General features: G+C 53.8%; 12 protein-coding genes across 12 annotated transcripts; 6 read left to right on the forward strand and 6 right to left on the reverse strand.

Annotated features, from left to right (window-relative positions):
* Positions 1 to 220: 220 nt before the first annotated feature.
* Positions 221 to 936, reverse strand: GUITHDRAFT_139312 (hypothetical protein; the record flags this gene model as incomplete). The annotated part of the gene is made up of 5 exons (XM_005831959.1): positions 221 to 304; positions 474 to 536; positions 593 to 787; positions 832 to 871; positions 902 to 936. 5 exons carry the CDS (start codon positions 934 to 936, stop codon positions 221 to 223), a joined length of 417 nt encoding a protein of 138 aa, XP_005832016.1.
* Positions 937 to 2,739: 1,803 nt separating this feature from the next.
* On the forward strand, positions 2,740 to 4,181 carry GUITHDRAFT_109082 (hypothetical protein; the record flags this gene model as incomplete). Its single annotated transcript, XM_005831960.1, has 12 exons — positions 2,740 to 2,791; positions 2,845 to 2,930; positions 2,987 to 3,037; positions 3,093 to 3,144; positions 3,206 to 3,277; positions 3,318 to 3,370; positions 3,455 to 3,567; positions 3,613 to 3,675; positions 3,722 to 3,800; positions 3,857 to 3,884; positions 3,935 to 3,993; positions 4,044 to 4,181. The coding sequence occupies 12 exons, from the start codon at positions 2,740 to 2,742 to the stop codon at positions 4,179 to 4,181; spliced, it is 846 nt and encodes a 281-aa protein (XP_005832017.1).
* Positions 4,182 to 4,350: 169 nt separating this feature from the next.
* On the reverse strand, positions 4,351 to 4,957 carry GUITHDRAFT_152829 (hypothetical protein). Its single transcript, XM_005831961.1, has one exon. It carries the CDS (start codon positions 4,744 to 4,746, stop codon positions 4,381 to 4,383), a length of 366 nt encoding a protein of 121 aa, XP_005832018.1. The 5' UTR covers positions 4,747 to 4,957; the 3' UTR covers positions 4,351 to 4,380.
* Positions 4,958 to 6,671: 1,714 nt separating this feature from the next.
* Positions 6,672 to 8,016, forward strand: GUITHDRAFT_152830 (hypothetical protein). Its single transcript, XM_005831962.1, has one exon. The coding sequence runs from the start codon at positions 7,245 to 7,247 to the stop codon at positions 7,599 to 7,601; it is 357 nt and encodes a 118-aa protein (XP_005832019.1). The 5' UTR covers positions 6,672 to 7,244; the 3' UTR covers positions 7,602 to 8,016.
* A 242-nt stretch (positions 8,017 to 8,258) lies between these two features.
* On the forward strand, positions 8,259 to 9,483 carry GUITHDRAFT_109083 (hypothetical protein; the record flags this gene model as incomplete). Its single annotated transcript, XM_005831963.1, has 9 exons — positions 8,259 to 8,389; positions 8,445 to 8,550; positions 8,616 to 8,684; positions 8,743 to 8,922; positions 8,973 to 8,995; positions 9,060 to 9,183; positions 9,235 to 9,282; positions 9,333 to 9,402; positions 9,452 to 9,483. 9 exons carry the CDS (start codon positions 8,259 to 8,261, stop codon positions 9,481 to 9,483), a joined length of 783 nt encoding a protein of 260 aa, XP_005832020.1.
* A 279-nt stretch (positions 9,484 to 9,762) lies between these two features.
* Positions 9,763 to 10,821, reverse strand: GUITHDRAFT_109084 (hypothetical protein; the record flags this gene model as incomplete). The annotated part of the gene is made up of 8 exons (XM_005831964.1): positions 9,763 to 9,777; positions 9,830 to 9,883; positions 9,976 to 10,072; positions 10,131 to 10,179; positions 10,230 to 10,257; positions 10,304 to 10,450; positions 10,501 to 10,699; positions 10,754 to 10,821. The coding sequence occupies 8 exons, from the start codon at positions 10,819 to 10,821 to the stop codon at positions 9,763 to 9,765; spliced, it is 657 nt and encodes a 218-aa protein (XP_005832021.1).
* Positions 10,822 to 12,828: 2,007 nt separating this feature from the next.
* GUITHDRAFT_61057 (hypothetical protein) lies at positions 12,829 to 14,081 on the forward strand (the record flags this gene model as incomplete). Its single annotated transcript, XM_005831965.1, has 2 exons — positions 12,829 to 13,239; positions 13,902 to 14,081. Coding segments are annotated over 2 exons (591 nt in total), but the record flags the coding sequence as incomplete, so codon positions are not given.
* A 195-nt stretch (positions 14,082 to 14,276) lies between these two features.
* GUITHDRAFT_109086 (hypothetical protein) lies at positions 14,277 to 16,236 on the reverse strand (the record flags this gene model as incomplete). Its single annotated transcript, XM_005831966.1, has 10 exons — positions 14,277 to 14,318; positions 14,365 to 14,469; positions 14,521 to 14,574; positions 14,646 to 14,918; positions 14,965 to 15,087; positions 15,132 to 15,211; positions 15,263 to 15,332; positions 15,382 to 15,480; positions 15,538 to 15,563; positions 15,621 to 16,236. 10 exons carry the CDS (start codon positions 16,234 to 16,236, stop codon positions 14,277 to 14,279), a joined length of 1,488 nt encoding a protein of 495 aa, XP_005832023.1.
* Positions 16,237 to 16,922: 686 nt separating this feature from the next.
* Positions 16,923 to 18,171, forward strand: GUITHDRAFT_109087 (hypothetical protein; the record flags this gene model as incomplete). The annotated part of the gene is made up of 11 exons (XM_005831967.1): positions 16,923 to 16,938; positions 17,009 to 17,081; positions 17,129 to 17,192; positions 17,240 to 17,297; positions 17,353 to 17,392; positions 17,448 to 17,475; positions 17,546 to 17,671; positions 17,722 to 17,801; positions 17,844 to 17,874; positions 17,964 to 18,008; positions 18,055 to 18,171. 11 exons carry the CDS (start codon positions 16,923 to 16,925, stop codon positions 18,169 to 18,171), a joined length of 678 nt encoding a protein of 225 aa, XP_005832024.1.
* Positions 18,172 to 18,245: 74 nt separating this feature from the next.
* GUITHDRAFT_109088 (hypothetical protein) lies at positions 18,246 to 21,940 on the forward strand (the record flags this gene model as incomplete). Its single annotated transcript, XM_005831968.1, has 11 exons — positions 18,246 to 18,959; positions 19,073 to 19,165; positions 19,222 to 19,272; positions 19,322 to 19,389; positions 19,638 to 19,704; positions 19,752 to 19,799; positions 19,850 to 19,984; positions 20,412 to 20,465; positions 20,541 to 20,648; positions 20,945 to 21,076; positions 21,398 to 21,940. 11 exons carry the CDS (start codon positions 18,246 to 18,248, stop codon positions 21,938 to 21,940), a joined length of 2,013 nt encoding a protein of 670 aa, XP_005832025.1.
* Positions 21,941 to 21,980: 40 nt separating this feature from the next.
* Positions 21,981 to 22,461, reverse strand: GUITHDRAFT_109089 (hypothetical protein; the record flags this gene model as incomplete). The annotated part of the gene is made up of 2 exons (XM_005831969.1): positions 21,981 to 22,170; positions 22,217 to 22,461. The coding sequence occupies 2 exons, from the start codon at positions 22,459 to 22,461 to the stop codon at positions 21,981 to 21,983; spliced, it is 435 nt and encodes a 144-aa protein (XP_005832026.1).
* A 208-nt stretch (positions 22,462 to 22,669) lies between these two features.
* GUITHDRAFT_152831 (hypothetical protein) lies at positions 22,670 to 24,186 on the reverse strand (the record flags this gene model as incomplete). The annotated part of the gene is made up of 4 exons (XM_005831970.1): positions 23,866 to 24,186; positions 23,660 to 23,807; positions 23,408 to 23,489; positions 22,670 to 23,356 (listed from the first exon to the last, which is right to left on the reverse strand). Coding segments are annotated over exons 2-4 (745 nt in total), but the record flags the coding sequence as incomplete, so codon positions are not given.
* Positions 24,187 to 27,102: the final 2,916 nt, after the last annotated feature.

Consider the following 27,102-nt stretch of genomic DNA (forward strand, 5'->3'; position numbering starts at 1 on the left):
GCAGGCTGCACAGATGGAAGCTACGGTACCACTTGTCGCACATGTCAGCCTTTGAGCACATGCCGTCAAGGAGATCTAGATCACTTACACGTCGATCTCTCGATGGCTGAGCCTGCCTTGGTCTTGAGTTGTCAGGATGACCTTGTCGCTGAGTTTGTTGCTATCTTGAACCAAGTTTGTAGCTGAAGAGTAGGGAGATCGTCAGATGCAGGGCCATCCTTCAGTTCCGTTCCTCACGAATTCTGATAATGGTGTACTTCAAATCCTCGCTCTCATAGAACCGAAGTGTCTTCTCTCCAATGTCCTGTGACAGTTGTCAGCCAACACAATCGGCCTGTCGATTCGCATACCCTCCACTTGACCTCCATAGAGTTGAGAATGTTCCTCACTGTGTTCCTGACATTGAAGGCTCCGTTGGCGATGCTGGCAGTGACAGCTTATCATTCGCTACCACGGCCCTTCTGGCAGCTCACTTGATATCGGACAAGCGAACGATATGCCTGCATCCGCATTTGAGCGCCACGTCCCTCATGTTGCTGCTCCCGTCTCGTCACATCGACAGCAAGGATCCAGCAGAAAAGATTCATGTCACCAAGAAGTATAGAACCCATCGTTCCAAGGATGTGCCGGGTCGGTAGCAGGATCCAAGATTGACATCCTTTCCGTTGGCCACTACAACCTGGTGAGTTGGAGCAAACAGCATGGGAGGGTATGGCACGTCTTCAGGGATGACTTTGGGCTTCGAAGGCCCCCATGCACCAAGGAAAACATTCCGAGGGTCCCACATCTGAGAGAAGCGTCACCGAGAGCGGGACTCAGTGGCGAGCTCACTTTGTAGATGAGATCCACAGGGCTGGTTTGGCGCTCGGTCCTGGAGCAATAAACACAGCAGTGGCAAGACCTTGAGAGGTTCTCAGCATTATTGATCGTGTACATGCGCGATACTACTGCATCGCTGCTTCCAACTCGTCCTCCTGGTAAACACTTCCTCTAACGATCTCAACATTCACTGTGGTTTCGATTAGCACAGGTAGAACATCTAAGGATTTGAGTACCACCCTCCCACTCGCTCAGCGAGGCTCCATGGTCCAGAAGGATTCTCGTCGGAATATTTTTCTGTTCGCGTTTCCAGGGAGTGAGCACAGAGACAGCCTGCCTCCGGAACGAACCTCCACGAGCTTCCTCGTGACTAGTTTTCCGATAACGCTGGTTGGATCCGCCACAAGGACTTTGCTACCAGACTCCACATCTCATCAGTCACTCATGGGGGAACGCATGCTATTACATCTCGCATCATGTCAAGGCTGACTTTCGACATCGAGGCTCTCCTCCGGTATCTCTTGAAACATTCGTCAGCAGCCTGACAGACAAGACGTCCTGCATACAGGAAGGAGAGAGCGCAGTCGAAGAAGCTGTGAGTTGCGGGCAGGACTCTGACAGATGGAAGGTGATGGTGATATGGTAAGGGATGACGGGAAGGAGGACGAGAAGGAGGAGGCGCCGGCGAAGAGCATCGCTGCTACTGCTGTCCTGATCCACGCCATGTTTCCTTCCTGGATCAGTGCAGTGGTGGATCTAAAATGTACCGGTGGCCCTTTCCACCCACCACGGATCGTAGGTGAAAAACGACCTGAAAGTACCGGTAGTCTGATGGGTTCACATCAAACATCAAGGGTACGGTCGACATTATGAATAGCGGGGTGGTCGCTAGTACGACACAGAATTATCGCAAGGGCAGCAAATCCTGTACTTGATCAAACATATGTTTGAATATTCACATGATATTTTCAAATCAAAGGATATTTTGCAACTAAGACATTTGGATCTCCTGAAGTTAGACGATAAAATAACCCATACTTGAAAATCTGATCCCCCACTTTCCAGTCTGGAGGGGAAGGAATGGAAAGCGGGAGGCGTGAGGAGTAAGAGGCGAGATAGGAGAGACGAGGACGAGGACGAGAACATGAGAGGGAAGTACATGAAGCTTGAGGACAGAAGGGAGAAGGAGGAGAGAAGGAGGAGGAGAAGATGAAGACGAGGAACGCTATGCTGAGTCGTGGGATGGAATCTGAGGCGATCGATATAGGTGACAAGAGCGAGGACGGTGATTGAGGAGGAGGTAGATGATGAGACTGGAGATCGAGGAGCGTCAGAGACAAAAGAGTCAAGAGGCAAATCACCCAATCAGAAAGGGGGGGGGGTAAAAGGAGCAGGTAATTTAATGCCAGAAAGAGATGGAGAGGGAGAGGCAAGTTGGAGGGCTCCTCAGGGGGAGGCGTATCAAAGGAATGAAACAGGAGGGTTGATATCCGAGGATGGAACTGCTAGAGGCTCTTCATCTCCGCTGATCTCCTGCACTTGCATTTCTTCCGCACTTCATTGACTAAGTTCAACTTCTCAGTGAACGAGCGTCAAAAGTGATAGCATTTGGCATACACATAAGACGACAGCAACGCCGGCTCTCAGTGCCTACAATCCAAGTTTTTGAATCGTCAAGAACAAACAAGTGGGATCAGGTCTTCGCTTCTCTGGTTTTATTGCTCCACAGCTGCTCTGATGATGCTCAGCTTGTAGACAGTTTCACGGCAGCATGTCGAGAGAAAATGGGGTCAGAGATGAGCCTCTGGATAATTTCTTTGCATTCTCGATGGGCAGGTTGATCATATCTCTATGTCATATTATGCTGCGTTGTTTACATGGCGGTTGATTAGACACCAACGCCTTGGATCGGATTCAAAAATGAAAATGATGTCGGACGACATCATGAAAGAAATACTGAAATATTTCATTTGTACGTTTTATTCAGTATGCATGCTTTACTGCTTTGGACTGAAGGAATCTCAGTGGGATGGGACTCGAATTATGCTTCATGGAATATGATTTTCAACAACAACGACAAGAGCGTAGTCGATATAAATGGTGGACACAGAGTGAGTTTTATATGCTCCATGCTCTTAAATGCCATGACTGTGATATTGAACCGCAGGGAACAGTGATTGCAACGACTTCTTTTGTGACTGGAACTCATTATTGGGAGGTTGAACGACCCAAGTTGCGAATCATGACCCCCGATGTCCTAAATCAAGCGTCAGGTTTCTGTTCAAGACATGCGAACTTTGTGTGTCGGAGTCACCGAAATGCCAAGTGAGACGCATACTGATCAACAAGTCATGTTGTCATCTATTGTGATAATTCATTCATCCAGAGAATCCGCGATCTCTGAGTGACAAGTGGCTTGGAGAGATTGGTTACGGCATCAGCTCGTCAAATTGTTCTGGTCTCAGTACTTCTCCTTATTGGTTGGAAATTTGACGCAGTTCCAGACGGTACAGCATTTCTTTGGAGCAAGGAACAATTGTCGACATCGACGGTATTCTCTTTTCCTGCATGCCTACCCCCCTGCTCCCTCCTCGCTCTCCTGCGAGACCTGGCCCCTGCTCACATCACGGCGCAGTTGAAGGGCTTCACACAAAAGCAAACTGTCGGGCTACTGCTGGACATGGACAAGTATGATCGCACGCTAGATCTCTATGTGGACGGGACGCGAGTTGGGACAGCCTTCAGCAAGTGCGCTTCTCCTGGGAATATGTTTGATGCTGACGTCATGGGCAGGCTGCCTCCTGGTCCCTTGTATCCTGCATGCTCCAACGGCTTCGACAAGGCGTTCTGCCGCGGGTTTGACTGTGACGTGAAGCTGCCGTCTACGTGACTTTATGGGCAGACTCACCATCAAGCTCGAGCTCCCCATCCCGAGAGATTTCGCCAAGAACAAGGAGATTCGAAAGAAGGAGCAGGCGAAGGTTCGCTCGTGAGCATGAAAGACATGGAGCAGGACTGACGGAAGGTCTGTGCACAGGGAGGAACGAAGGGAAACTATCAGAACGGTATCTTTTCTCGCTGCTCACAGCATTATCCTGATTCTCCGATCCGTCAGGTGAAGCCACTGGCATCCTTGGCCCGCACGATCACACAGCAGGACCTGTGGGATCCGCGGTACGATCGCATGCTCGGTCACAGGACCCGCCTGATGAGCATGTTTGCAGCCTCCGACGACAGGAAGCCAAGTTGGCTCGCTGCCTGCTTCGTCCACCGCTACCACTTCGGCAGCAGATATTATGAAAGCAACTACTCCAACTGCTGCCTCCATGCTCGCCCAACCCCCTGCGACTTTGAAGAAATGAAATGAAAGAATTGAAGATGAATCAATGAATGAACTATGAAACATGCTATGGCTCCATATTTCTAGATTAATCCATGTAAATCTATCGTCGAAACGATGTTTACATGTGATCGAATAGATCAAGGTGAGACACAAGCGGAGAGAATATACTTGTGAACAATCAGCAGAAATGATATCTTTCACTATTTATCTACAAAATATCACCAAATGTTCAAATACAACTTAGTTTCAGCGTAGTTTTGGATCTCAAACGCTTTGTTCTGTACATGACTTTTCCAAATATCTTGATACAACAGTTCCTGATTTCCCTTGCTCGGCTGAAGGAAAATTCCAGGGGTAGGATCGCTTGCTGCCCGGCTCCATTCACATGTAGATGCACCATGGAAGCATGGGATAGAGCACTCCCCCTCGGATTTCCCTCGGGTTAGGATACCCGCTGGTTTCAGCAAGTTCCCGTCCCCATGCTGCGGGGCAGCTTTCCGCTCAGAGTTCGAAAAATTTTGTGCCTGAAGTTGTGCTGGTCCAAGAATGGTATCTGATGCATACAATTTGACGTGCTTGGTCATGCTGCCAAATTTCTATCCAGTTTGATTGCGACTACTTTCAAAGAGACCCAGCCCAGAGAGCAAGTAGAAGCAGAAGCGGTCGCACTTGGAGACAGGCGAGGGACCGAAGACGAACAAGAATCAGCAGTGAAGTTGAGGAAGAAGCGTTGGGGATTCGGGAAGATACAATGGGGGCTGAAGGAATCACAAAGGAGCGGAGGAGGAGGTAGGCAGATTGATTAGGGAAGGTCGAGCGAGATGACGCCAGATTGCGAAAAAATATCTTTTCAATAATTACACAACAAGGCAGTGCGCCTCGGCTTTCAATTATGGAAAATAAAAAGACAGTGTTTTATTTTGTGATTTTGTATAGTTCCATAGGCAACAGATGCCCTGCTGCTGACAAAGCAGGGTTTAGATAGGGCTTCCCATAACCGAAATATGTCAGCATTATGGAGTTTCAATGTCATCAAACGCAGGGGAGGAGCAAACCAAAGAACAAAAAGCGCAACGGTTCACGGTTTAGGCCCCGAAATTCGATTGGAAGCGGCGTCAGATGGTGGCTGCCTGCAGTCATGGAGTAACTGAATGACACGTATATTTTTTTAAAAAAAAGGTCCACATGTGTCCGGTCACGAGGCACTATGGCTGTCCTTTTTGTTTTCACTCAAATACATCACTTTACTTGCATCTTGGCTTCAGTTATCGGGTCACAGAGCCCATATGCCCCGCTCGGACCTCTCGGTGACATTGCGGCAAACGGTCACGTGCACGAAGCGGCAAAGTTCAACCCGTTGCACCCAGTGACCACTACTACTTACACTACTGTAAAGGCGCTTGAACCGTTTTACGCAGGGCCTCAGCCGAGCGCCGGGCCGCGCTGTGCCCGGCCAGGACCGGGGGGGACTTCCGAAGTTCGAGTCCCGGGCCGTCCGATCTCTGCGGCCTCGGACGGTCCGTGCTCACTGCAACCGAGCTCGGAGCTTGACTCAGTGAGGCTCTGCCGGCGGGCCCGGGGTGTGCAGTCGGTGGCACCGGCGTCGGAGCTTGAGGGCTCAGTCACTGCCTCTACCAGTCGGAGTGGCGGGCCGCCGGCCCGGGCCGCGGCGGGCCCGGAAAATCGCCCGGTGACTTAGATGACCGACCGTGACTCTGGTACTTCACTCAGCGGCAGTTTTTGGAGAGCTGAACTTTTGCGAACAGAGGTGAACATCTTCCGACTGAAAGTTTTCAGAGGTTCTACTTTTCAATATTCGTACCCCACCCCCTACCCCCATTTCCTCAAACTTTACTCAAATTTAAATTAAAAATGATTGTTGTTAGCAACTCTCTTGTTATGACCCCCTTTTTGTCGACCCCTACCATATACCCATTGAAGGTACAATTGTACCCTACCTACTGTCGGTATCTTCGGAATCTCCAGCTGAGCAGGGTACCCCACCTATACCCTCTACGCACACAAGAAATCATTGTCACTCCTACTACAAAATACCACCCCACCATAGTCACTGCTGCTTTAGTCTGCACCACCCTACCTCGTACACTTGAACTATTCAAATATTGGTCAAGCACCACCCACCCCCATCGACAAATCTCGGGGTCCCCCTCGCACAACAGCAAATTGGGACCACCTTACCATGGTTTTTAGCAGGAAATATACCGGTACTTTTGGATTCGCCTCCAAAAATGCGAACTCTGCTTGCTGTGACTACCCACCCCTCAGACTCTAGCTTCTGTGAACAGAACTCTTTTCGAATTTCCTTGTTCCTCTGCTGGTAGTACGACCACCCACCCCCGTCCAAAGGAGACCTTCCCATAATGCATCCTTTTTGTGCCCATACCGAATGTTGTACCACCGGTACTTTTTCCTTTCACCCACCCACCCACCCCGGTCGGAATCGGCTGAGATCGCTGCTACAACTCCGTGCAAATTTGCTCCTGTCTTCTTCCACCCCCAGTCATCGATCCCTTGACGTCGTTGGTACCTCTTGCTTTCCCACTTACCCCGCTTCGATCCTTCCTCTCCTTCCCCCACTCCCTCGCTCTCCCTCCTTGCCCTCCTCACTCTCCTCTCTCTCCTCCTCCTACTTCCTTGTTCTGTACCACCATTATGGCCGCCACTGCCTGCTAAACTTTTCCCGAGCCCTCCTGTTCCCCGCACACAAAATTCTATTTCATCCTCTGAGCTCAAGCAGCCCAGCCTTCCCAACCACGTCAACTTATAACATACCTACTTCTCTCGCAAATCCTTTCCTGCTGTGACAACTCGCTGAAAGTGAACCCTCCCCTTGATTCTCATAGCGGCACTAGATTCTTTGTTATCGGCTGTACTTTCTTATCCCGAAATATTGGCACGCAACTTTCGTCGTCGACAAGCTTGGATCTGTATCTTCTGTGAGTGCAACTTGGATCGCAAAAGACTGGACCTCATTCGTTACCTGTGACATTCTAGACGAATCTCGGTCTGTGAATGGGCTTACATTTTACTTGCTGAGTCACGAGACAACTTGAAGACTCTCATGGTACCGACGGGAAACAATTCCCGAAAGAAAGTTGAGGACTGGATAGAACAGTCTCAGGTTTACCGCAATGTACAAACAGTTTCGCAGGGCTCGCACCCTCCTGCTATCACGACGGACTTGACCTCGTATCTCGGGGATTTCGGTGGAATTCTAAAGTCTGCATTCGATTGGACGTTGCACAGCGTTGATGATGTGAGAGGAGATTCGAGCTCTGAGCAGCTTTCAGCTGAAGATAAGCCATCCCCTGTAGCAAGCAAACCACACTTGAGGAATGGCAACATTGCAATCTTCGAGCCAACCAAGCCTCACAAGCTCTCGAAATCCAACTCTCTTACTTCAGTCAGCAGGAAGTAAAACATCCCAGCGAAAGTAAGACACAGATGTGCGAGGATCGCAATGTTCGATCTGAGCTACGTTGCCTTGTGAAAGGACCTTTCTGAGGTTTCCCTTCGACAGTGGACGGAGCATGTTATGTGCGCACTAGTGATCAAATCCTGTTGTTACCATCGCGATGGTGCCCAATTCTTCTCAGCTGCTTGCAAAACTTGTATTGATTCGGGATCAGCCGAGTTTGTTAAGCCGTGATTATTATTTCAAGTTCAAGGTCAATTTGTTGGAGTTGTATTGTACAAAGTTGTTGAATGCTGCCTTTTTTGTTTCTGTATTTGGTACACTAGTAACTTTAGGAAGTTTCCCAGTGGTGTGCAATGTGAAGTCGAAATATCTCTTTTTCTGTGAGAATCATGAATAAACGAGAAAATACAAACAACGCAATAACAACTCTATCTTATATAGCCTTCATCGCTAGCAAATTGCAAGTGCCTGCTCAACAAAACATTATCAGTCTACATCAAGCTACTCAATCTACGAGGTCGATTTGACATTGTCAGGTACGATCTACTCAGTGCCTGCTTCCTTCCACCTGCCTTCCCCTCCATTTCCTGTCCTTGCAATCAGAGAAGCAAAAAAAAGTCATTCGCATATCAAGGTACTGGCTGCCATCTCAGCGGGATGCGCGGGAAGAAAGGAACGAGTTCGCATAATGCTCGGGAGGAGATCGAAATCGATTCGGCCGGAGTGTACGAAGGTCATGCCAGCAACGGAGCTCAACGACCTGTTGTTCCCCTCCCCTCGGAGCCCACGTGAAAACCTAGATTGAGGGCTTTGACTCGAATGGCTGAGACGAGCTTGAAACAGGCTGACGAACGGAGCTGACCACAAGGAGGAGGAGGAGGAGGAGGAGGAGAATGGTTTCGAGCACGTCCCCTCCCCTAAGAACGTCAATGGCAAGAAAAAGCAAAAGGTTATATGCGCAACGCTGGCATGACCACTCTCCCTTCAAAATAAGCTGATCCCGCTATTTATCAGGAAGAGGAAGAGGAGGAGGATGAAGAGGAGGAGGAGGATGACGACGACCTTGCTGAGAAATTCACAGAGGTCTGTTGACGTTCATCCTGAGCTCTTTCCTCCTGCTGCTAACGTGAGAGCGCGCAAGGCCTTCAACCAGGTTGACACGGAAGGCGAAGGTCTGATCCTGGCAGAGCAGCTGGGATTGGTCCTAGAGATCCTCGGCATCGTCGTGGGACAAGAGGAGCTGGAGGAGCTGATAGCAGATATGACGGATGACCTGGATGGAGGGACAGCAGGGACTATTCTGCTGGATGACTTTGTCGAGGTTTGCTAGGACGGCGCGATCGCCTTTTGTTCTCACGTTTGCGATGTTAGGTGATGATAGCAAGGCACAAAGGGTGATGTCATAACGAGGAGTAAGAGGGGATGGTGGTCGTGATTGCAGTTTTCTTGTTTGTGCAGACAAGAGCTGTCGGATGAAGAGTTGAAAGAAGCTTTCTCGGTCTTCGACGTTGACGACGTCGGGTTCATCACGGCCAAGGACGTTCGCGCAGTCCTCCTCCTCCTCCTGGATCTGCAGACAAAGGTCTGTGCTATCATACGCACTCCTTCCCCTCCATCTGATTGAACACATCAGCCTGAAGAGATTGATGAGATGTTCAAAGCTACAACAAGGGATCCACAGGTATTCATTTCATGCAATCATGCAGACTGTCTGGTCGAGCTCCATGGCAGGGGCGGGTTACCTACGAAGAGTTCCGCGACATCATACGATGGCGTCCTCCGACCATGAAGCTCGCCAGCAGTGAGTTGCGGTATGAGAGCAGAGATTTGGACATGATACGATCTTGCAGCCGGCAAAGCGGACGAGAAGCAAAAGGCATAAAACTCAAACTTTACAGTCTTGTTACAAACATGCACTATACACTGAAACCTTACAGTCCTCAGGTGTGGGGTCTTGAGCCCCCTTCTATCTGTGCCTTCTCTTCTCTGGTCTTTTCTCCCTTGAGGAAGTGACTTTACAATGTTGAACGATTGCCTCTCGTACGATTTCCCTTCCGACGTTCCCTTCCTGCTCCCTTTGCATACTAGTGAGGGCAGAACTGCCTGACAAGATCCCCCTTACCATCCTAACGCCGAAACAGACATGCAGAACTCGGCAGCGTTACAGGATCGCAAGCTTCAGAGACAAGTCAGAGGTGGTTTCTTCCCTGTGACCCGCCTGTCCTCACCTGCTTGCCGGCACTAGCAGCCTCAGCATCCACACGAGACACTCCACCTCGCTCCTGCCAATGTCTCGTGACTCCCCTCGTAGATCTCTCTGGAGTCCAGGGTCACACAACACTCTGGCACTTTGTTACAGAGCAAGCATGAGGACCGTAAGATCCTTGATCAAGGGAAGGTAGAGATTGAACAGGAAGCAGTCAGCCAGGTCTTGCGTCAGCTCTTGACGTCCACTGTTGGCGGCGCATCCTCTGCAAACGACCTGAGGCTCCATCAGATTCTGAACGCACGGATCTCAATCGTCTTCACGTAGAGATCGAGGCTCGTCCATCGATACCCTTGAGGGCTAGGAGGAGGGCTTGACGGCACATCAGACACCAAGTGGCAATGAACCCCTACAAAGCTCACCATACATCTCCATCTGAAGGAGAGCCTGCTGCGGTGAAGAGATGCAGCAGCGCTCCGTACCTCAGCATGCAAACCCTCTTACATGTGGTGACATACTGTGCAGGTAGAGGATCTTGCTCGAAACTCCTGGCGCACGCCTCGAAGTCTCCTGCCTCCTTCATCCGAGCAACGAGGCGCTCTTTCAGATCGAGCACTTGGCTGGTGAGCGACAGCAGGAGAACCTGACCTCAGAGTCATCCCCACCAACGTTCGTCAGTGAAAATCTGCTCACTTGCATCCCGACGGTGTCCTCCTGCTCCCCATCCATGTCGTTTTCCTCATGCTTGGCGATCTCCCTCTTCTCCTCGAGACTCCCCTCCCCGCTCAACCGCCATGGCCTCGATCTGTCACGCCCTACGACAGGGCCCAGGAACTCGACGGGGTGCACCAGGAGGGGCTCGTAGAGAGGAGGAGCTACCAGCAAGGTTGGCCTGCAGAACGAAGATCGGTTCGAGATGGCGAGGTCGCGCTTTCAAGGATCTCACCCGATCGGCTGCTTGCTGCATGGGTTCAAGGTCGGGAGAGGAAGGCTCCGCATGAAGCACATCTGCATGCTTCGGCTCTCGGGGTCTTGGGAGGACTTGACGTACAGCCGGTGGACGCTAGGGATCCGGGGCCTCTGTGTGGTGGTGAGCACCAAAAGGAAGAGTATAGATCGGGAGAGGGAGGGAGGGAGGGAGGGAGGGAGGGGAGGGAGGGAGGAGCACAATGCAGGATCGGCTCCCATGTACTAGAGAACAGGAGGGATTCATGAAAGACGAAGGGAGAAACTGGAAGGTATGGTATGTCGTGAGGAGCTGGAAGGATCAGGGCAGTGGAGTGGAGTGGAGTGGAGGGGAGGGGAGGGGAGGGGAGGAGAGGAGAGGAGAGAGGAGAGGAGAGGAGAGAGGAGAGGAGAGAGGAGGGAGGAGGGGAGAGGGGAGGAGAGGAGACATGGGAGGAGGGGAGGGGAGGGGAGGGGAGAGACAAGGAGAGGAGAGAGAAGGGGGGAGGAGGTTGTTAGGAAGGTCTCTGCCCACCTCCGCTCTCCCCGACATTATTCCACCCAGCGCTTGTACCCCAACCCATCAAAAATCTATGAAATGTACCGGTATATACACATATCTACATTGTACCTCCTGCGTTCTGCAGGCCGCCCATGGACGTCGTAGCGAATGCAATGCCGGTATTGGAAGCGAGGACGCAGAGGAGGAGGAGGAAGGAGGAGGAGGAGAGTGCATGAAACCAGGAGCAGCTAGGCAGGGAAGATGTTGGCTGAAGGGGGTCGAAGGTGGAGGAAGATGTCCTTGAAGGCATGCCGTCTAGAAGGATGAGGACAGGAGCAGGCAAGGGAGGGAGGGAAGGAAGGAGGGAGGGAGGGAGGGAGGGAGGGAGGGAAGGAGGGAGCGAGCGAGGGAGGGAGGGAGGGAGGGAGGGAGGGAGCGAGGGAGCGAGGGAGCGAGGGAGCGAGGGAGGGAGCGAGGGAGCGAGGGAGCGAGGGAGGTCAGGGAGGGAGGTCAGGGAGGGAGGGGAGGGAGGGAGGCGAGTGAGGGAGGGAGGTCAGGGAGGGAGGTCAGGGAGGGAGGTCAGGGAGGGAGGGAGGGAGAGGGTATCAAAGGGTCTCCACCATTAGCTATCTCATGCTGCTCTGTAGCTCGACAACTGTGGCGCGGCCTTCAGAGAGATGTATCTTCATGACGAGCTCTGCGACATCACCGTCAGTGTCTCCTCAAAGTCCCACGAGCATGCGCAGGGAGTATGCGCGGAGAGAGAGTTCAGAGCGCACAGGGTGGCGCTGGCGTCGGTGAGCCCAGTGCTGAGGAGGATGCTGTTGAGCTCCTTCAAGGAGGGGCAAACGAATGAGATCGCCCTGTACGACATGGACCCTGACATCTTCGCGAAAGTCGTTGACTTCATCTACCTCGGCAGCGTGCATGTGAGCTCGGTGGAGGAGATGTTCATGGTCGGAAAGGTCTCCGATCGCCTTGACATCGCGATGCTGAGCGACTGCATCCTGTCGATCGCCTCCTCCAAGATCTCTGACGACAACTGCTGGTCCATCCTCAAGGGGTCGCGCAGCTGCGGCCTGTCCAGCATTGCGGAGAGCGCGATGAGGTACGTGCTCGAGAACTTCGAGAGGGTCGCCGATCGCGCCGGGTTCCTAGCAACAGAAGAAGAGATCCTGGCAGACATCCTCGCGTCGCACGACCTCGTGTGCCAGTCAGAGGAGAAGATCTACGAGATACTCCTCACTTGGATAGAGCAGGCGAACAAGGACAGGGTCAAGGAGGAGGAGGACAAGGAGGGGGGCGGAAAGGAGCAGGGGTGGCAGGAGAAGGAGGAGGACAAGAAGCAGGAGGAGAGCGTAAGGGGGATCAGGCTGCTCCACCACGTTCGGTTCCCGCTCATGGACGGGGAGTACCTCGCGCTAGAGATCAACCAGAAAGAATCTTTCATCTCTCAACAGCCTCTCTTGAAGGCCCTCACCACCGAGGCTGCCATGTGGCAGCTGGTGCCGGCGAGATCGAAGCACATGTACCGCCTCGACAAGCTATCGGAGAGAGTCTTGCTGCCCAGGAAGAGGAGCTGGCTGATGAAGGGGAGCCGGATCCGCCATGTCCTCCAGGGGCACTGCGAGGAGGTCCAGGCGCTCAAGATTCACGAGGATAGGCTGATCTCTGGGTCTGTGGACACGACGATCAGGGTCTGGAACACTCGCAGCTGCACGTGCGAGCATCAGCTTCGTCGGCATCGAGGAGCAGTATGCGCACTAGAGGTGGCGATGGACCTGCTGTTCAGCGGGAGCGTCGACAGGACTGTCTGTGTGTGGAGCACGGAGGGCTGGACTTGCCTGCACGTGCTTGCTGGGCACGTGAAGTCTGTGTTTGCCCTGAAGGTCGTGGGTGGACAACTGTTCTCTGGGAGTGACGATGGGGAGATTAAGATCTGGGAGATGAAGGAGTTCAACTCGGGCAAGGAGGATGTTGAGATTGTACCCTCGCAGACCCTGGCGATGCACAGGAAAGCCGTTTGTGCGCTGGAGGCCAACGACAAACATGGTGTGATGAGGAGAGAAGAGGGGCGAGAGGAGCTCGGGATATTGGGGAGGGAAGGGAAGCGAGAGGGAGAATGAGCGAGAAAGAGAGGGCAGAGGGCAGAGGGCAGAGGGCAGAGGGCAGAGGGTCGTGGTGTTGTTAGGGGGGAGGGGAAAAAGAAAGGGAAAGGGAAAGACGGAGTCAACCGAGTGAGTCAACCGAGTGGTTTTAGCTTCTCACCCTTCGACAGTTTTCAGTGGATCCTTCGACGGGACTATCAGGCTGTGGAACAGGTGAGGCTCCGGGGTACTGAATCACTCCCGGTCCTGAAGAGCCTGTACGCTGCAGGAAGACTTTGAAGTCGTCGGAGCTGCTGACTGGACATGATGGCGGAGTATGCACGATGGTGCTGAGTGAAAACCTCCTCATCTCGGGCTTCATGGACATCAGAGTCTGGGACTTGAACAGCATGCTCCTGCAGATGACGCTGCGATGGGACTCGGGAGGTTCAGTCCTCCTCCTGTACTCCCTCCTTCCCTCCTCCTCCTCCCTTGCTGCACCCTGCCGCCTGCCTGCTGCTGACATCTTCTCCCGTCACTGTCGCTCAGGCATCAACGAGCTTCTCGTGGTGGACCGCAAGCTCATCGGAGCCTTCGACGACTCGCTGATTCGCGTGTGGGACATCAACAACTGGGAGATGGAAAGGACGCTGGAGGGGAATGTCGGCGCCGTCTATGCCATCGCCATGGATGGCAGCAGGTTGTACAGCGCCTCCTACGACAGCTGCATCCGCGTTTGGTACTGAGCGCGAATGTTCGAGTATGTACATAACATGTTACAAGTAGACAAATAACTAGACAAGTGCGAAGAATCACAGCCCTCCGCTCTTCTCTCCCCCCCCCCCCTGCCCCAACTCCAACCCGCCTCCACTCCTCTCTCATTTCATCGTTCTCTGCTCCTCACAAGGACGATCTGGAGAAGACTCTGACATCTTCTACCTCCTGAACGACATCTTCAGCCGCGGCATCCTCGGCAACTGCACAACCATCACGCACGACCAGACTCAGAGGAGAAGAGCTCACGTCGTTGGAGCTGCGACGCGCCTGCTCCTCCTGCTGCATGCGGAGCAGCTTCTGCGCCTGCACAACTGCATCCTTTGCGCCAACAATGGCATCTTTCGTCATCATCTGCTGGAACTATCACCATCCCGGGGGGGGGGGGGGGGGAGGCTGGGAAACCCGAGGGGGGACTGGGGGGGGGGGGTGAAACAGATTCTCCAGCTTCTGGATTTCCTGCGACTTTGCGAGGTTCAGTGGAGAGGGTAAGAGAGGAGGAGGAGGAGGAGGAGGAGGAGGAGGAGAACCTGTTGTACGATCTTGCTGTTCAGTTGGTCGAACTCACGGGACGGTGCTTGAGCGGAGGAATCAGGTTGAGCCTTCGGGACTGTGACTTTTCTCTTTAAGTCCGTCCTTTCCTTCTGCTGCTGCTGCTGCTGCTGCCGCCGCCGCCGCCTGTTCTTGGATTTCTCCTGACCTCGAGCTGCAGGAATCTGTACTTCTATCGTCTGACCTCCTGCAGTTCCAACAGGTAGCACAACGCTCTCAAGGCCATGGCCAGGGACGTCAAACTCGAAATTCTGATGACACGGTTAGCAGAGAAGCCAGGTACAGGCGCCACGTCACCTGCCCTGCTTTCAAGTTCGCCGGCACCTTCACCATGTAGATGGAAGGCTGGGATGAGTTGCGCTGCTTCGCTTTCAGGGAGACCCTCTCCAAGGCTTTCTGCCGGAGGGTCTGCGCCTTGACCTGCTCGTGAATCAGAGGATGGAGAGGACGACGAGAGGTCCGACCTGCTGCTGCAAGTTGACTCTGTGCGCTGCAACCTCCTTCGACTTCATCATCTGACTCACACCCTCTTGCTCCCTCTCGACTACAAACAAGCCCATCAGCATCCTCTCATGTTGACAGGACCGTCATTCACCAAGAGCAGGCTTGTAGCTTGGTTCCACAGTGGGAGCAGACGCTTCAGGACCTTGCTCATACCGTTCGGCCTATCATGTCAGAGTGAGCAAGAAGTTCCTTCATGCCCTCCTCTTCTACCACGTAAGGGCTCCTGCTAACAGGGGCGACGGCGTAGGGGGAATAGCTCAAAGGGTATTGATACTGGTACCCAACAAACGACGGTACTCCAGGCGCACCCTACCAAAGTTTCTCAGCCCCTCAACTGAGTCGTGGGGACAATCTTGGAGAACTCACCGGAAAGCCTGGATCTCCTTTCTCACCTGCCCATCGCCCTTTCGTCAGTTCTGATCACTAGCTCCTCCATCCTCCACACCCACCTCTCATGCCTTCAGGGCCAGGAGGGCCAGGGGGACCCGGGGGACCCGGCAGGCCAGCGATCCCTACGTCTTCACCCTGATGAGTCTGGACGAACTTGAGCTCGTTCTCCACCCCGGCGACTTGGTCAGCTAGCGAGGACACGGCAGATGCGATCTTCCTCTCTGCCAATGTGTTGAGCTTGGATATGCGCATGAGCCGACCAACTTCGAACCCCATCCTCTCCTCGCTCCAAGGCTGCGCAGGTTTCGATGCATCTGCATATGGAGCGGCAACATAGCCCGTGCTGGGGGCTGGGCTTGGGTTGACGTAAGGGTATCCGTAAGAAGCATAGGGAGCAGCATAAGATGTGTAGCTGTAACTGTATGGCGACGGCGCATAGGTCGGGCTATAGGTCGGGCTATAGGTCGTCTGCATGGCTGGGTATGAGGGATAGGTGTAGGTGCTCTGCAGAAGCTGCTGAGGGAGCGCGTCATCGCTTCTTGAAGAGGCCAGGGCGACGATCGCGATGGCCAAGAGGGCAGCAGACAGGCACGACACTACCCATCGACGTGCATCGCTCTTCGCACCGAGCCGAGGAGCCACCACTAGCGCCTCTATGCGGACACCCAGCTGCATGTCCCCTGCTGATCTTGACCAGCAACCTTCCTCCCACCTCATCGCCCACTCATTGCCGCTCCTGGACCCGATATAGCGTGTGCCCTCGTCCCCCCGCAGTGCCCGGGCCCCGGGTCTCGGGCCAGTCTGGGGCCCATTGACATTCACTGAGCTCAGTCAATGAATGATCTCCTTGCATCGCCCTGCGTGCTAGCTAGTGCGCCATGGCTCGACGGCCGCATCTGGAGGAGAGGGTATGAAGGCAAGGGAGGGAGAGCAGCGCGAGAGAGTGGATGAGAGGAGACGGAGTTTGAAGCGAACATGGCGGCTGATGGCAGTGAGTGCCAGAGTTTGTTGGAGGAGCGCGGGCGCGGATTTCTCCACTGATGGTGACTGGCAACCTGGGACGCAGCATGGAGGGCTGCAGCGCGACTTCTGATCAGCTTCGAGCGACTTCAAGGAGGCAGAGGATGCTGAAACTTCAGGCAGAAAGGGTTCGTGGGATGCCACTAAGGATCCTCTCACTGATGATTTCTGCGCTTGCCTTGCCCACAAGGGCGTCGACGAAGATTGCAACGTATTCCGATCGCTTCCTGGCATTCAGCCCCGTGATAGAACGTGATTTCATGGGGAGACTGTTGGAGCCTCACCGACATTCTCTCCCATCTGAATCCAATCCTTTGCATCTAAGGGGTGGAAGTCGTAGAATGGACCGGAACTACAGTGCCTCTTCATATGAATTTCCAAGTTGAGATAATGTTGCTTACTTGAAGATGCTCATGAATTCGAGCAGGTCGGCGGCCGAATCATGAGAGGGAGCGACCATTCTCAGACTCCAGAGGCCGTGGAGGAAGAGACTCTTCTTGGTTAGTTCAGGCTGCACATCCAACGAACCCTCACAGAGTGTGAGCAGGCGAGGCGGAGAGAGCGGCGGGGGAGGGAGCAATACCCCGAACATAGTGAGGGCTTACCACGAGGTCAGGTGGCAGGATAGGGCGGAAAGTGAAGGCTGAGCTCTTGTCAGGGCAACGTTGAGTACAGGTCATCACAGCCATCGGCAGGCTCGGATAGGAACCAACCTGGTGTGCGAGGGCGGGAGCCGTCCAGATTTAGCTCGAGGCAGCAGGCACCTCGCAGATATGAAGAACGTGGGAGTGAGGGTTTCCGCTCGTCAAGAGTCAGTTCTTGGACCTCTTGAACCCGCTTTCTCCTGACTCCATGCCGTGTGGCAGCGGACTGATTCTGGGTATGGGGCAAGGGGTGAACCTCAGGTAGGCCAAACTCTGTCTTTGCCTTCACTGCCTGTCACTCATGCTCCCCTTTTACTTAGCCTCGAGTTTCAAGGGCCCAAACGAGCGAAAGAAGTCAAGAAGTGGTTAGCGACGAAGATGATTCGAAGGTCTTGCAGGATGCCGGATTGAACATCTCCTTGTTTGACAACTGCACAGAGTTTGAGGTTTTTTCCCTTTCAGCTTGTGGTTTCTCTTCATTGATAAAGAAATGCAGGCACAAATGTTGAGAAATCAGATTGAATATTTGAAGAAGGTCGGCAAGGAAGAAACATTTCATCGTGGGAGGTTTCGTCGGTTGTTGACCTTGATCGCGCTGAAATATTCTGATCCACCCAGGTATTGCTGGGATATAGATGACTGGATGGAGGTACTGATACTTGTCATGATCGATCTTGAAGTTTTTCATCATTTTCATTCCTTCATCAAACGTCAAAAGTTTGGATTGACTTGGTACAGGAATGGATCGAGAGGCCGCAACAGTATGTTGCAACAGACAAAAAGGTCATGTCAATGGATTTCGATCTATCAGTTTGTCATTTCCTTTCAGTCATTGGACGCCCTGAAGAAAGAAGCGCAGAATTTCTTCTCTGAAGTGCAGGTCTTCTGGTCTAGAAAGCGTGTTGATGCTGATCCAAACGTGTACGACAGCGAGCAGGCGGAGTAGTTGTCCGCAAACACGGACTGAAGAAGTGGGCTGAAAGGAACATCTCCTACCATACTAATCTGAGTTTCCTTTCGATGGAAGTCGATCCTTGTCTACACCTTGAAGACTCGATACCCATCGTGAACTTCTCACAAGTCGAACAGGAGGCGGGCGGACAGGAGGCCGCCTCCGATGGCGACGATTTCATATTCCAACGAGAGACTCACAGGTTGGACGACCCGTTCAGCCCGACCACCCATTACCTCGAGGCCGAGAACTACGAGCGGATCTACAACCTTAGCTGGGACGAGGGATGGCCCAAGATGCTTGAGGATGAGTCAGAGATTCCTCCAGGCGTCTTCCGCTTCCTCGGCAGGACTAAGAACGGGGGATGGAGGAACCCGGGCAAGCACACACATCTCACAGGGGTACAAGTGAAGGCGCCAGGAAGTTGGTTCGAGGAGCTGGGGCAGAATGGACAGATGATCAGGATTCGAGGCCCCGCCTTCATGGCATTGGATCATGTGTTCCCATGGCGCGACAAGCAGTTCGAGCTGTTGGACACCGACGACGTTCCCAGCAGGAAAGGCGTGCGAGTGCTGCAGCCAGCCATCGGGGTGAGGGTGCCCGACCTGCTGGAGTGGAGGGAGAGGCCGATCTGTGATTGGATGGCGTGGAATGAAGGATGGTTCGTGGTGGATGTTGGGAGGGGGAGGAGAGTTCGCCCGACCCATTACTGCATGCGGAATGGCGGAGGAGTCTTGAGCAGCCCAGGAGCTTGGATTGTTGAGGGATCGTGCTCGCGGAAGGTTTGCAGATTTTTTCATCCTTGCTGCCTCTGCATCGCTCTCCTTCTCAGCTCCCTGCGCCTTCGTTGCGTCTCGTTTTCTTCTTCCATGTTCTCACGCTGTTCTGCCTCCAGGGCCCGTGGAGCGCGGTGGACATGCGAGGGTTCGATTTTGATATCGAGACCGTGAGCTTTGAGGAAAAATATTTCGAGCGGGCAAAATCGAGAGTGAGAGGAGGGGAGAGGTTCCAACGCTGTTGGAAGAGCTGACACAGCCCCAACAGCAATACGTCTTCCCCAAGGACAATGAGAAGGGAGGTTTCAAAGAGCCCGAGGTCGAAATCCTCCGATCGTTGGCAAAGTCGTGAGTTTACTACCTCACAGGACGGCTACATCATACCAAAGTCTCACTGCTCGATCGTCTGGAGAACGACAGACATCGAGAAAGACTGGTAAATGATAAGGCTACTCCCTCTCCCTCCCTCCCTCCCCCTTCAATCACTCACTCAATCACTCACTCACTCACTCACTCACTCACTCACTCACTCACTCACTCACTCACTCGTTTATCACTCACTATCTCTCTTCACCGCCATCTTCTATCATATCTTTGCTCACATGCTAGTCGCCTGACTTCTCCTGTCCCCTGCTGCCCTCCCTCTCCCCGCCCCTCCCCTTCGCTCAATGACTGCATGCTCAGGTATCGATTCATCCGAGTGACGCAGTTCAAGGCGATGGATTGCTTCACAAAGAGGATGTTCGTGCAGGTGGAGCAGGAGATGTCAGAACGTGGAGGGAAGGTGACATGAAGCAGGGGTTCGAGCTGTACGGCGAACTCAAGATGGGCTGCGATGAGATCGAGGTGAAAGTGGACGGGGAGGTGGGGTTCCAACAAGCTGCTGACGGGAGCAGAGGGAGGAGGAGGTGAACCCGCAAGAGCTCACTGACGAAGAAAACAACCTGCTGGCGGAGGAGGTGGAAATCGCACTCAAAAAGAAGGTTGTCACTTGGGACCCGAAAGATCTCATCGACAGGGAGCGACAGAAGGTTTCTGATGTGCTGAGTTTTTCTCTTGTGTCTAACCATGTTTCCTCCTCCTCCTCCTCCTGCTCCTCCTCCTCCTCCTCCTGCTCCTCCTCCTCCTGCTCCTCCTCCTCCTCCTGCTCCTCCTCCTCCCTGCCTCTGCCTCTGCCTCTGCCTCTGCCTCTGCCTCTGCGTCCTTCTGCTCCTCTGACTTTCTTTCTCGCTATTGCTCCTCTCCTCCTCCTCCCCTTCTCCTCTTCCTCCCCTTGTCCTCCTCCTCCCCTTGTCCTCCTCCTCCCCTTGTCCTCCTCCTCCCCTCCTTCTACTCCTGCTCCTGCTCCTCTCCCCTACCGCCAGAAATATTCCGGCCCAACATACGCCGACGAGATCACGCAAGCAAGCAGGGTGATCGAACATTCTTCTTTCTTGTCCGCTTCTCACTCTTATGAAGGCGCTGGAGGAAAGGTTCGAACGGATTACTGAAGAAGCACTCAAGGCCGGACAGGTTGACCCTCCTCCTCCTCCTTCTCCTTCTCCTCCTCCTCCTCCTCCTCCTCCCGCTGATCTTCCATACCGGCAGAGACAGCAGGTCGACATCTCTCCCCAGGACGAGGAAGAAGTGCAAGGGAAAGACAACGAGCTCGGGCAGATGTCCGCTTCAGAGATCCTTTACGTCGTCTGGGAGAGTGTAAGTTGCAGCAAACGCTTGGTCCTCCTCCTCCTCTTTCTCCACCTCCTCTTTCTCCTCCTCCATCTCCTCCTCCTGTTTCCCCTCCTCCCCTTTCTCCTCTTCCTCCGTTCTCTTCCTCCACCACAACCACGTCATCCTCCTCCTCCACCACCACCACCCCACCACCACCATCACATCCTCCTCCACCTCCTCCACCTCGTCCTCCTCCTCCTCAATTTCCTCCATCTCCTCCACCTTTTTCTCCTCTCATCTTCCTTCACCTCCTTCTGCTCTCTTCCCCTAACACTGAGTAGGAGGACTTCCAACGGGCTGTACAAGATGTCATTCACTGGCTCAAGGGATGCAAAGATAGCGTGTCCACCGTCAGGTCCTGGCTTCGGACAGCCTCCTCCCACACCACCCAGAATGTCGACAAGACCTGCAAGGTGACTGATCCTCCCCCCTCTCCCTCTCCCTCTCCCTCTCCCCTCTTCCACTCCCTGGACATCTCCAACTCCGACTCCCACTCCAACTTCCTCAACCTCAACCTCAACCTCGACCTCTTGACTTTTTTTCTCACGTTTTCCTTTGTTTGCTTCGTGCTTTTTTACTCTCAACTGCCACCACCGCGTTTCTCCTCCTCCTCCTCCTCCTCTCTCCCTTCCTCCGTCCTTTCCTCCTTTCCTCTTTGCGCTATCCCCCTCCTCCCTCCTTCTTTCTCTTGCCCCCTCCCTCCATCGCTGCTCATCAACGCTTGTTCGTCTCAGCTTCTCGACAAGCTCTTACAAGCAAGCGCCATCACCGCGTCGCAGCTCTCAGAAGCTGTTAGTGACCCCGAGACCGTTGACATCATCTCCTCCGACAACCCTCATCTCCTCAAGAGCTTGAACAGCATGCTTGTCGCTCACTCCATGCCCACCATCACCAGCCCCGAAGACGACGAGGGAGGAGGCGCAGGGGACGACCTCGAGGAAGAGATGGAACTTCTACGACAGCTTCGCCTCTCTCGATCCAAGGGACGGACACAGGAGCAGCAGCAGCAGCAGGGTTGGGAAGAGGAGGAGGAGCGGGGGGAGGAGGAGGAGAAAGATGGGGAGGACAACGATCTGGAACGGGAGGAGCAACCAGACGGCGAGGACGAACAGGAATGGCAAGAGGAAGAGGAAGAGGAGGAAGAATGGCGCGAACAAGGAGAGCGGCAGTTTGCAAGAGGCAAGGAGGGCAAGAAAGCTGAATCGTCGGAGCTTGAACGGACCTCTTCTACAGAACCCAGCGATGACACAAGCACGGTGGGAGGAGAGGGAAGCTGACGAAGATGTAGGATGTTGCTTGCGAAGTTGTTTCTCTCCCTCATTCACGGATTAAAGTCACAAAGAATCTCCTCACACTCTGCGTGTCTCCTTTCTCATCCACTCTCCCCAGCACAAGCTGTACGTGCGAATTCGCCTCCCCTACCAGGAGGTGCTGCGCTTGTACCACCGACTTGATCTCCACTCCATCGACTGCCAGCAGCAAGTCTCCTGCTCGGATCCTCGAGTCCCTGCGAGGCCGTCAGGATGTGCAGGCTCCCCCATCGTCATGCTCACATGCCAGCGACGGAACCGCGCGCAATGCTCTCTACAACAACGTCATCCTCGTCCATGACCAGGACGAGCCCGAGAGGAGAGGGCTTGCGGCGCTTCAGATCATCGCGATGAGCTGTGGGGGAGCTCATGGTCGCCTGCAACCTGGTGGGCTGCTGACGAGGAGGACGCGGAACGTTGTTCTGCTCTGCCTGCATCGCCAAGTCCGGGGCCCTCTGGGGAGAGCAGCAGTCAAACAGGTCGTTCATGCTGTCGTCGCAAAAATACCTCTCACCACCCCAAAAATGAACCTAGAATGTACCGGTGGTGTCATCCATTTTGACCCCTCTCATCTTAAGGAGGGAAAGCAGGAAGTCAGGGAAGATAGGTCAGGCTGATGATGATGAGGAGGAGGAGGAGGAGGAGGAGGAGGAGGAGAAGGGAGGGAGGGAGGGGTTGTGATCAAGTCACTTCGCGGTCCGTGTTCGTACTTCACTCAAACTCAACATAACAGAACCAAAGTTCGTAATTCACGCTGTCCTACTTGTCACACTAGCAACGGCATCATGTTTGCGTCCCCTTGCTGCATGGAGTGCAGGGAGATCGCCACGGCGAGCCCTCCTCCAAGAGCTCCTGCTGCTAGCAGGGTAAACTGCCGCAGACAACCCCGTCCTCTCGTCTTCACTCCATGACCCAAATGAATGCAGGGAGCATCCTTCGCCCGATCTCTCTCCTTCACGCTCTGCTCCTCCTTCATCTCACTCACTTCTTCCCTCACCCCACTGTCTCCTTCTTGCCTTCCCTTCTTCAGCAGCTCCTGCTGCAGGACCCCTTCAACCCCTGTCTCATTTGCTCGAGCTGCCTCGTCGCCCTTCCTTGAAAGCTGCACCTCCTCTGGCGACATTCCGTCCTCTCGTCTCCCGCATGCACTCTCTTCCACCTCAGACAGCAAGCTGCATGAGACCTCGAACTTCAGTCCCTTGTCCTCTCCCTCCTCCTCCTTTGCCTTCCCGTCGCTCCCCTGCAACCCAGGACTTTTCCTGCTCGTGCCCGACAAGTCTCGTTCGAGGTTCGAGGGCTGGCTTCCTCCTGAGGAGTCGCAGTCAGCGATGGAGGACAGCGCGGTCTCCTGGAGGGTGCCATGTAGCCACTGCGGGTTGTCGTCTGGAAGAGGAAGAGTCAGGGAGTAGGAGAGGAAGGGGGAGGAAATGATACTCTGGCCCGTAGATTCGTCTTCTTCGGCATGTACTGGGGAAGGATCCTCAACCTCCTCAGGAGCTGCTGACTTGTTGAGGAGCTGCAATGTAGGTCACGGGAGGATCGGGTGAGAGCGGGAAAGCAGAGAGATAGAAGGGATCGGTCAAGGGAGGAACAAAGATCAGGAAGGACGAGAAAAGATCTTGAAGGAAAGCGAAGGATCAGAGGTTGAGAGGTCGGGGAAGCGAACAGCGGAGGAGGAGGTAGAACCTCGAACTTCTCGTTGACAAGACCTTCGGTGACGATAGAGCGAGGAGTCATCGAATTGAAGGACTCAGAACTTGACAAGTCACTTGTCTCTGAGTTTTCCATCGACAGCAACTCCTTCTTGTACTGGATACATCGTCCTCCTCGGGGCCTGGAGCAGGCAGCAGCAGTCAGTCGCGCTCGCCAGCCAGCTGTCAAACTTGACTCACGAGATCACGGTTGTGTTCAGGCGCTTCAGCTTCCCCCGCGGACTCGAAAGGCACAGGCCAAGGCCCAACTTCTTGAGCCCCAGGCTGACAGGGCTGGCGGAGTAGTGAGGAGAGGACATGTTTGCTCCAAGACGCAGCGAGGGAGGTAGACTCAGAGCTGAGCTGGCAGGGGAGTAGGAGGGAGCGATGGGCGAGCCATCCATCCACTTGTCGTTACAATCATCGTGCTGAGACGCTGACAGAGTACCGCTCCTCTCGCTCTCTCGCCCTGTCTGCACCAGCCTCCACCGCATCTCCTCATCGTCGCCCTCATTGTTGTAGTCCGCCTCGTCCGCTAACCCCTCGCTCTCCTCCGACTCGTTGGCCGAGTCGGTCGACGAAGAAAGTCGGCTGCTCCTGCCATCGTCCGCGTCGTAGGTGACGTTCACATCTTCAACAACCGAGTGGCAAGAGTCTCCTGCTTCCAGGAAAGTCAGATGCAGGTCTGTAAAGCACAAGCATACGAACCATCGCTCCCTTCCTTTCCTTCTTCGTTGGACCGCAGGCCGTCCGTCCCCACCTCCATCCCTCCACTGGCTAAGTAGATAGAGTCGGTACATCCTCTTGACTGCTTCCCTAGCATCGCCTCCCCTTCGTCCTCTGCCTCGCACTCTTTCCTAACATCCCCGCCGTCCTCCTGTCTCTGACAAGGAAGTACGAGCTCCTTCGTCTGATCATCTTGCCCTGCCGTCTTGGTTGTCCCTCCCCCGGTTCCCGTTTCTTCTCCTCTCCTTCTCAGGTCGGCCGTGTGCATATCATCCCCTCTCTCCTTTTGCTGCTCTGTGGATCCCTCGACCTCCTTGCTTCCCTCCCGCTCTTGATGTACATTGCCCCCCCCATGCTCCTCTACAGCATCCCTCCGAGGTGTCAGGAACATACTGACCTCTTCGTCCAACTCTTCTTTGACCGACTCAGCCTCCTGCATGTGACAGGTGCACGCCGGATGTTTGAACTTGAGAGCCGGGCTCTTCCTATTGGTCCCTGGGGAGAACTCTAGCGCCTTGACATGCTCTGCCTTCGTGTGCCCGCACCCTCTGCATCTCCTGCACGCTGTGCCCTCCTGCTCCCCCTGCTTCTTCTTGGCCGGCGATCGCAGCAGCGACTCCTTCCTCGTGATCAGCTTCTTGCGCTCGTGGGGATCGTAGGGGATCTCCATATCGAAGTAATGGCCATTCATCACCGAAGCTTGCTCTCAAGTCAGCACATCTTGCATGCAATCATGCATCATGCCTCACCATCCTTTCGACGATTCTCTTGGCACTTTTCAAACCTGCTCGATATCCACTGGTATCTGCCGTATTGCAAACATTACGGCAGGAGTTGTAAGATGGTTCAGCTCACAGTTTGTAACATTCGTCGGAACTTTTGCCAGGATTCGCCCTCTTGCAAAGTCTATCACATGCAAATCAGGTGGAGCCACAGACAGATCAACATCACTTTTCCATCTTCAGCTTGTAGTTGCACTGATTCTTGAGCAGAAAGGCTTGGATCACCTTGAAATTCTGCTTCATGCCATTCTCTGTTGTAGCAATCCAGAGCTTGAAAACGAAGCTCGTCAGTGCATAGGTTTGCCGACTTGCAATCAACAAAGCACAGTTTGCATCATCACGCCATCATTATAATCATCATCATTATCGCGCATCGTCACAGGAACTTTGGTACCTTTTCAAGTGGAAACTTTCCATAGAACAACCTATCAAGCAAGCGCCCGAAGACACAACCATCCTCGAGGCTTTGAAAATCTTCGAAGTTGTCGTCCAGCATCGTTCCAGCCCAAGACAGGACCTGCGATTTGCTCAAGTACCTTATCAAGAGTCAGTCCAAGAGCCCGGGCACCCTCCGCCTCCAGGCACCTGTTGCTGACCAGGTAACTCTGCGACGAGTTCTGACTCCCCGAGGTCTGCGATGTGTTGGGCGTGCTCGAGGTATCAGTCCACTCCAGCGAGCTCTCGAGGAGGAAGCCGGTGGTCGATGGAGAGGAACTCTTGTTGCATTCACTCCCTCCCGCCCCATTGCCCCCCAGGAAGCTCTCTGCATAGCCGGTCTCTTGATGGACGATGGCTGTGAGCGCGTTCTCGACACGGTCCATCAGGGTGCAGCAATCTTGGACGAGATCATGGAGCACGTTGTTGTTCGGTGACATCTTGCAGATCTCCCTCTTCCCGATCTTTTCAAGGCCCTCGGTGATGGCCAAAGTTGGTACTTGATACAACTCAACGTTTGCAGAGAGCGTTTCAAATTTCTCTTCTAGACTTCTGACCATTGTGTCCAGCTGCTCCATTCTTGCAGGATTTCGAGGCCTCGCAGCGCTCGCACAAGCTCAATGTCCTGAAAGGACCTTACAGGTTTGAACAGGCGCTCAGGTTGTTCTTCCTTCTCTCAACCGCCTACTCTACTCTCCTTCACGCATGATGCATCTCACAAGATCGCGTAAGTCTCCCGTCCTTCAACTCGCTTGCCATCTTCGCGCACTCCACCTCCTCCTCCTCCTCCCCCTCCCTCCATCTCTTCGGCCCTACACCCTCGGCCATCAACAATCCATCTCATCGAGTTGTACCCCAACTACCCCCCCGTGGGCCCCGGCCCCCACCCAAAGGGTCACTACCCCACCACCGCCACCTTGAGTTTTTGAAGTACCCACCCCTACAACGATACACCTCTCTATGTATGGAGGGATCAGTCCTTTTCGACCCCCTGGGGTGACTACCCCACCGAATCAAAGTACCCTCAATAGTCCAAGTCTTTAGAAAGGGACGGTGGTCAGCATCAAGACCGTTTACCCACCCTCTTGTTTTCAGCAGACCACCCACCCTTTGGTTGAATTATTGGATTTTTGATTTGTACCACCCCCTCCGACTTCTACAAAAAAACATCTTGTAAAAGGTTGGCCCAACGGGTCATTGTAACGGATAACGATTTTGGTAACGGTGCAGACCTATTTCCGTGGCATGGCAGTGGCGATGGGAAAGGGAGGAGGGAGCAGGTAACGGGAATGTACAGAAGCTTGTTGTAGGACTCGATCCGTCGGACAGGATGGCTGAAGCAAGTATGTCGTCGGGTGCGGAGAAGGTGGCGAAGTACCGCAGACTGGTGGTGTTCTTCGCTTGTTTGGGACTTGTTGGACTAGTTTCTTACTTCTACAGTCAAAGAGATGACGGATTGGTGTACAAGGGGTACGATGATAATGTGATCCTCTCG

This window comes from Guillardia theta, assembly GCF_000315625.1.
Source record: "Guillardia theta CCMP2712 unplaced genomic scaffold GUITHscaffold_37, whole genome shotgun sequence".
NCBI classification, from domain to species: Eukaryota; class Cryptophyceae; order Pyrenomonadales; family Geminigeraceae; genus Guillardia; species Guillardia theta.

Excerpts from the sequence above, each read along its gene's own strand:
- GUITHDRAFT_152829 (XM_005831961.1), bottom strand. The coding sequence starts at position 4,746 with ATGACCAAGCACGTCAAATTGTATGCATCAGATACCATTCTTGGACCA.
- GUITHDRAFT_152830 (XM_005831962.1), top strand. The coding sequence starts at position 7,245 with ATGGTACCGACGGGAAACAATTCCCGAAAGAAAGTTGAGGACTGGATA.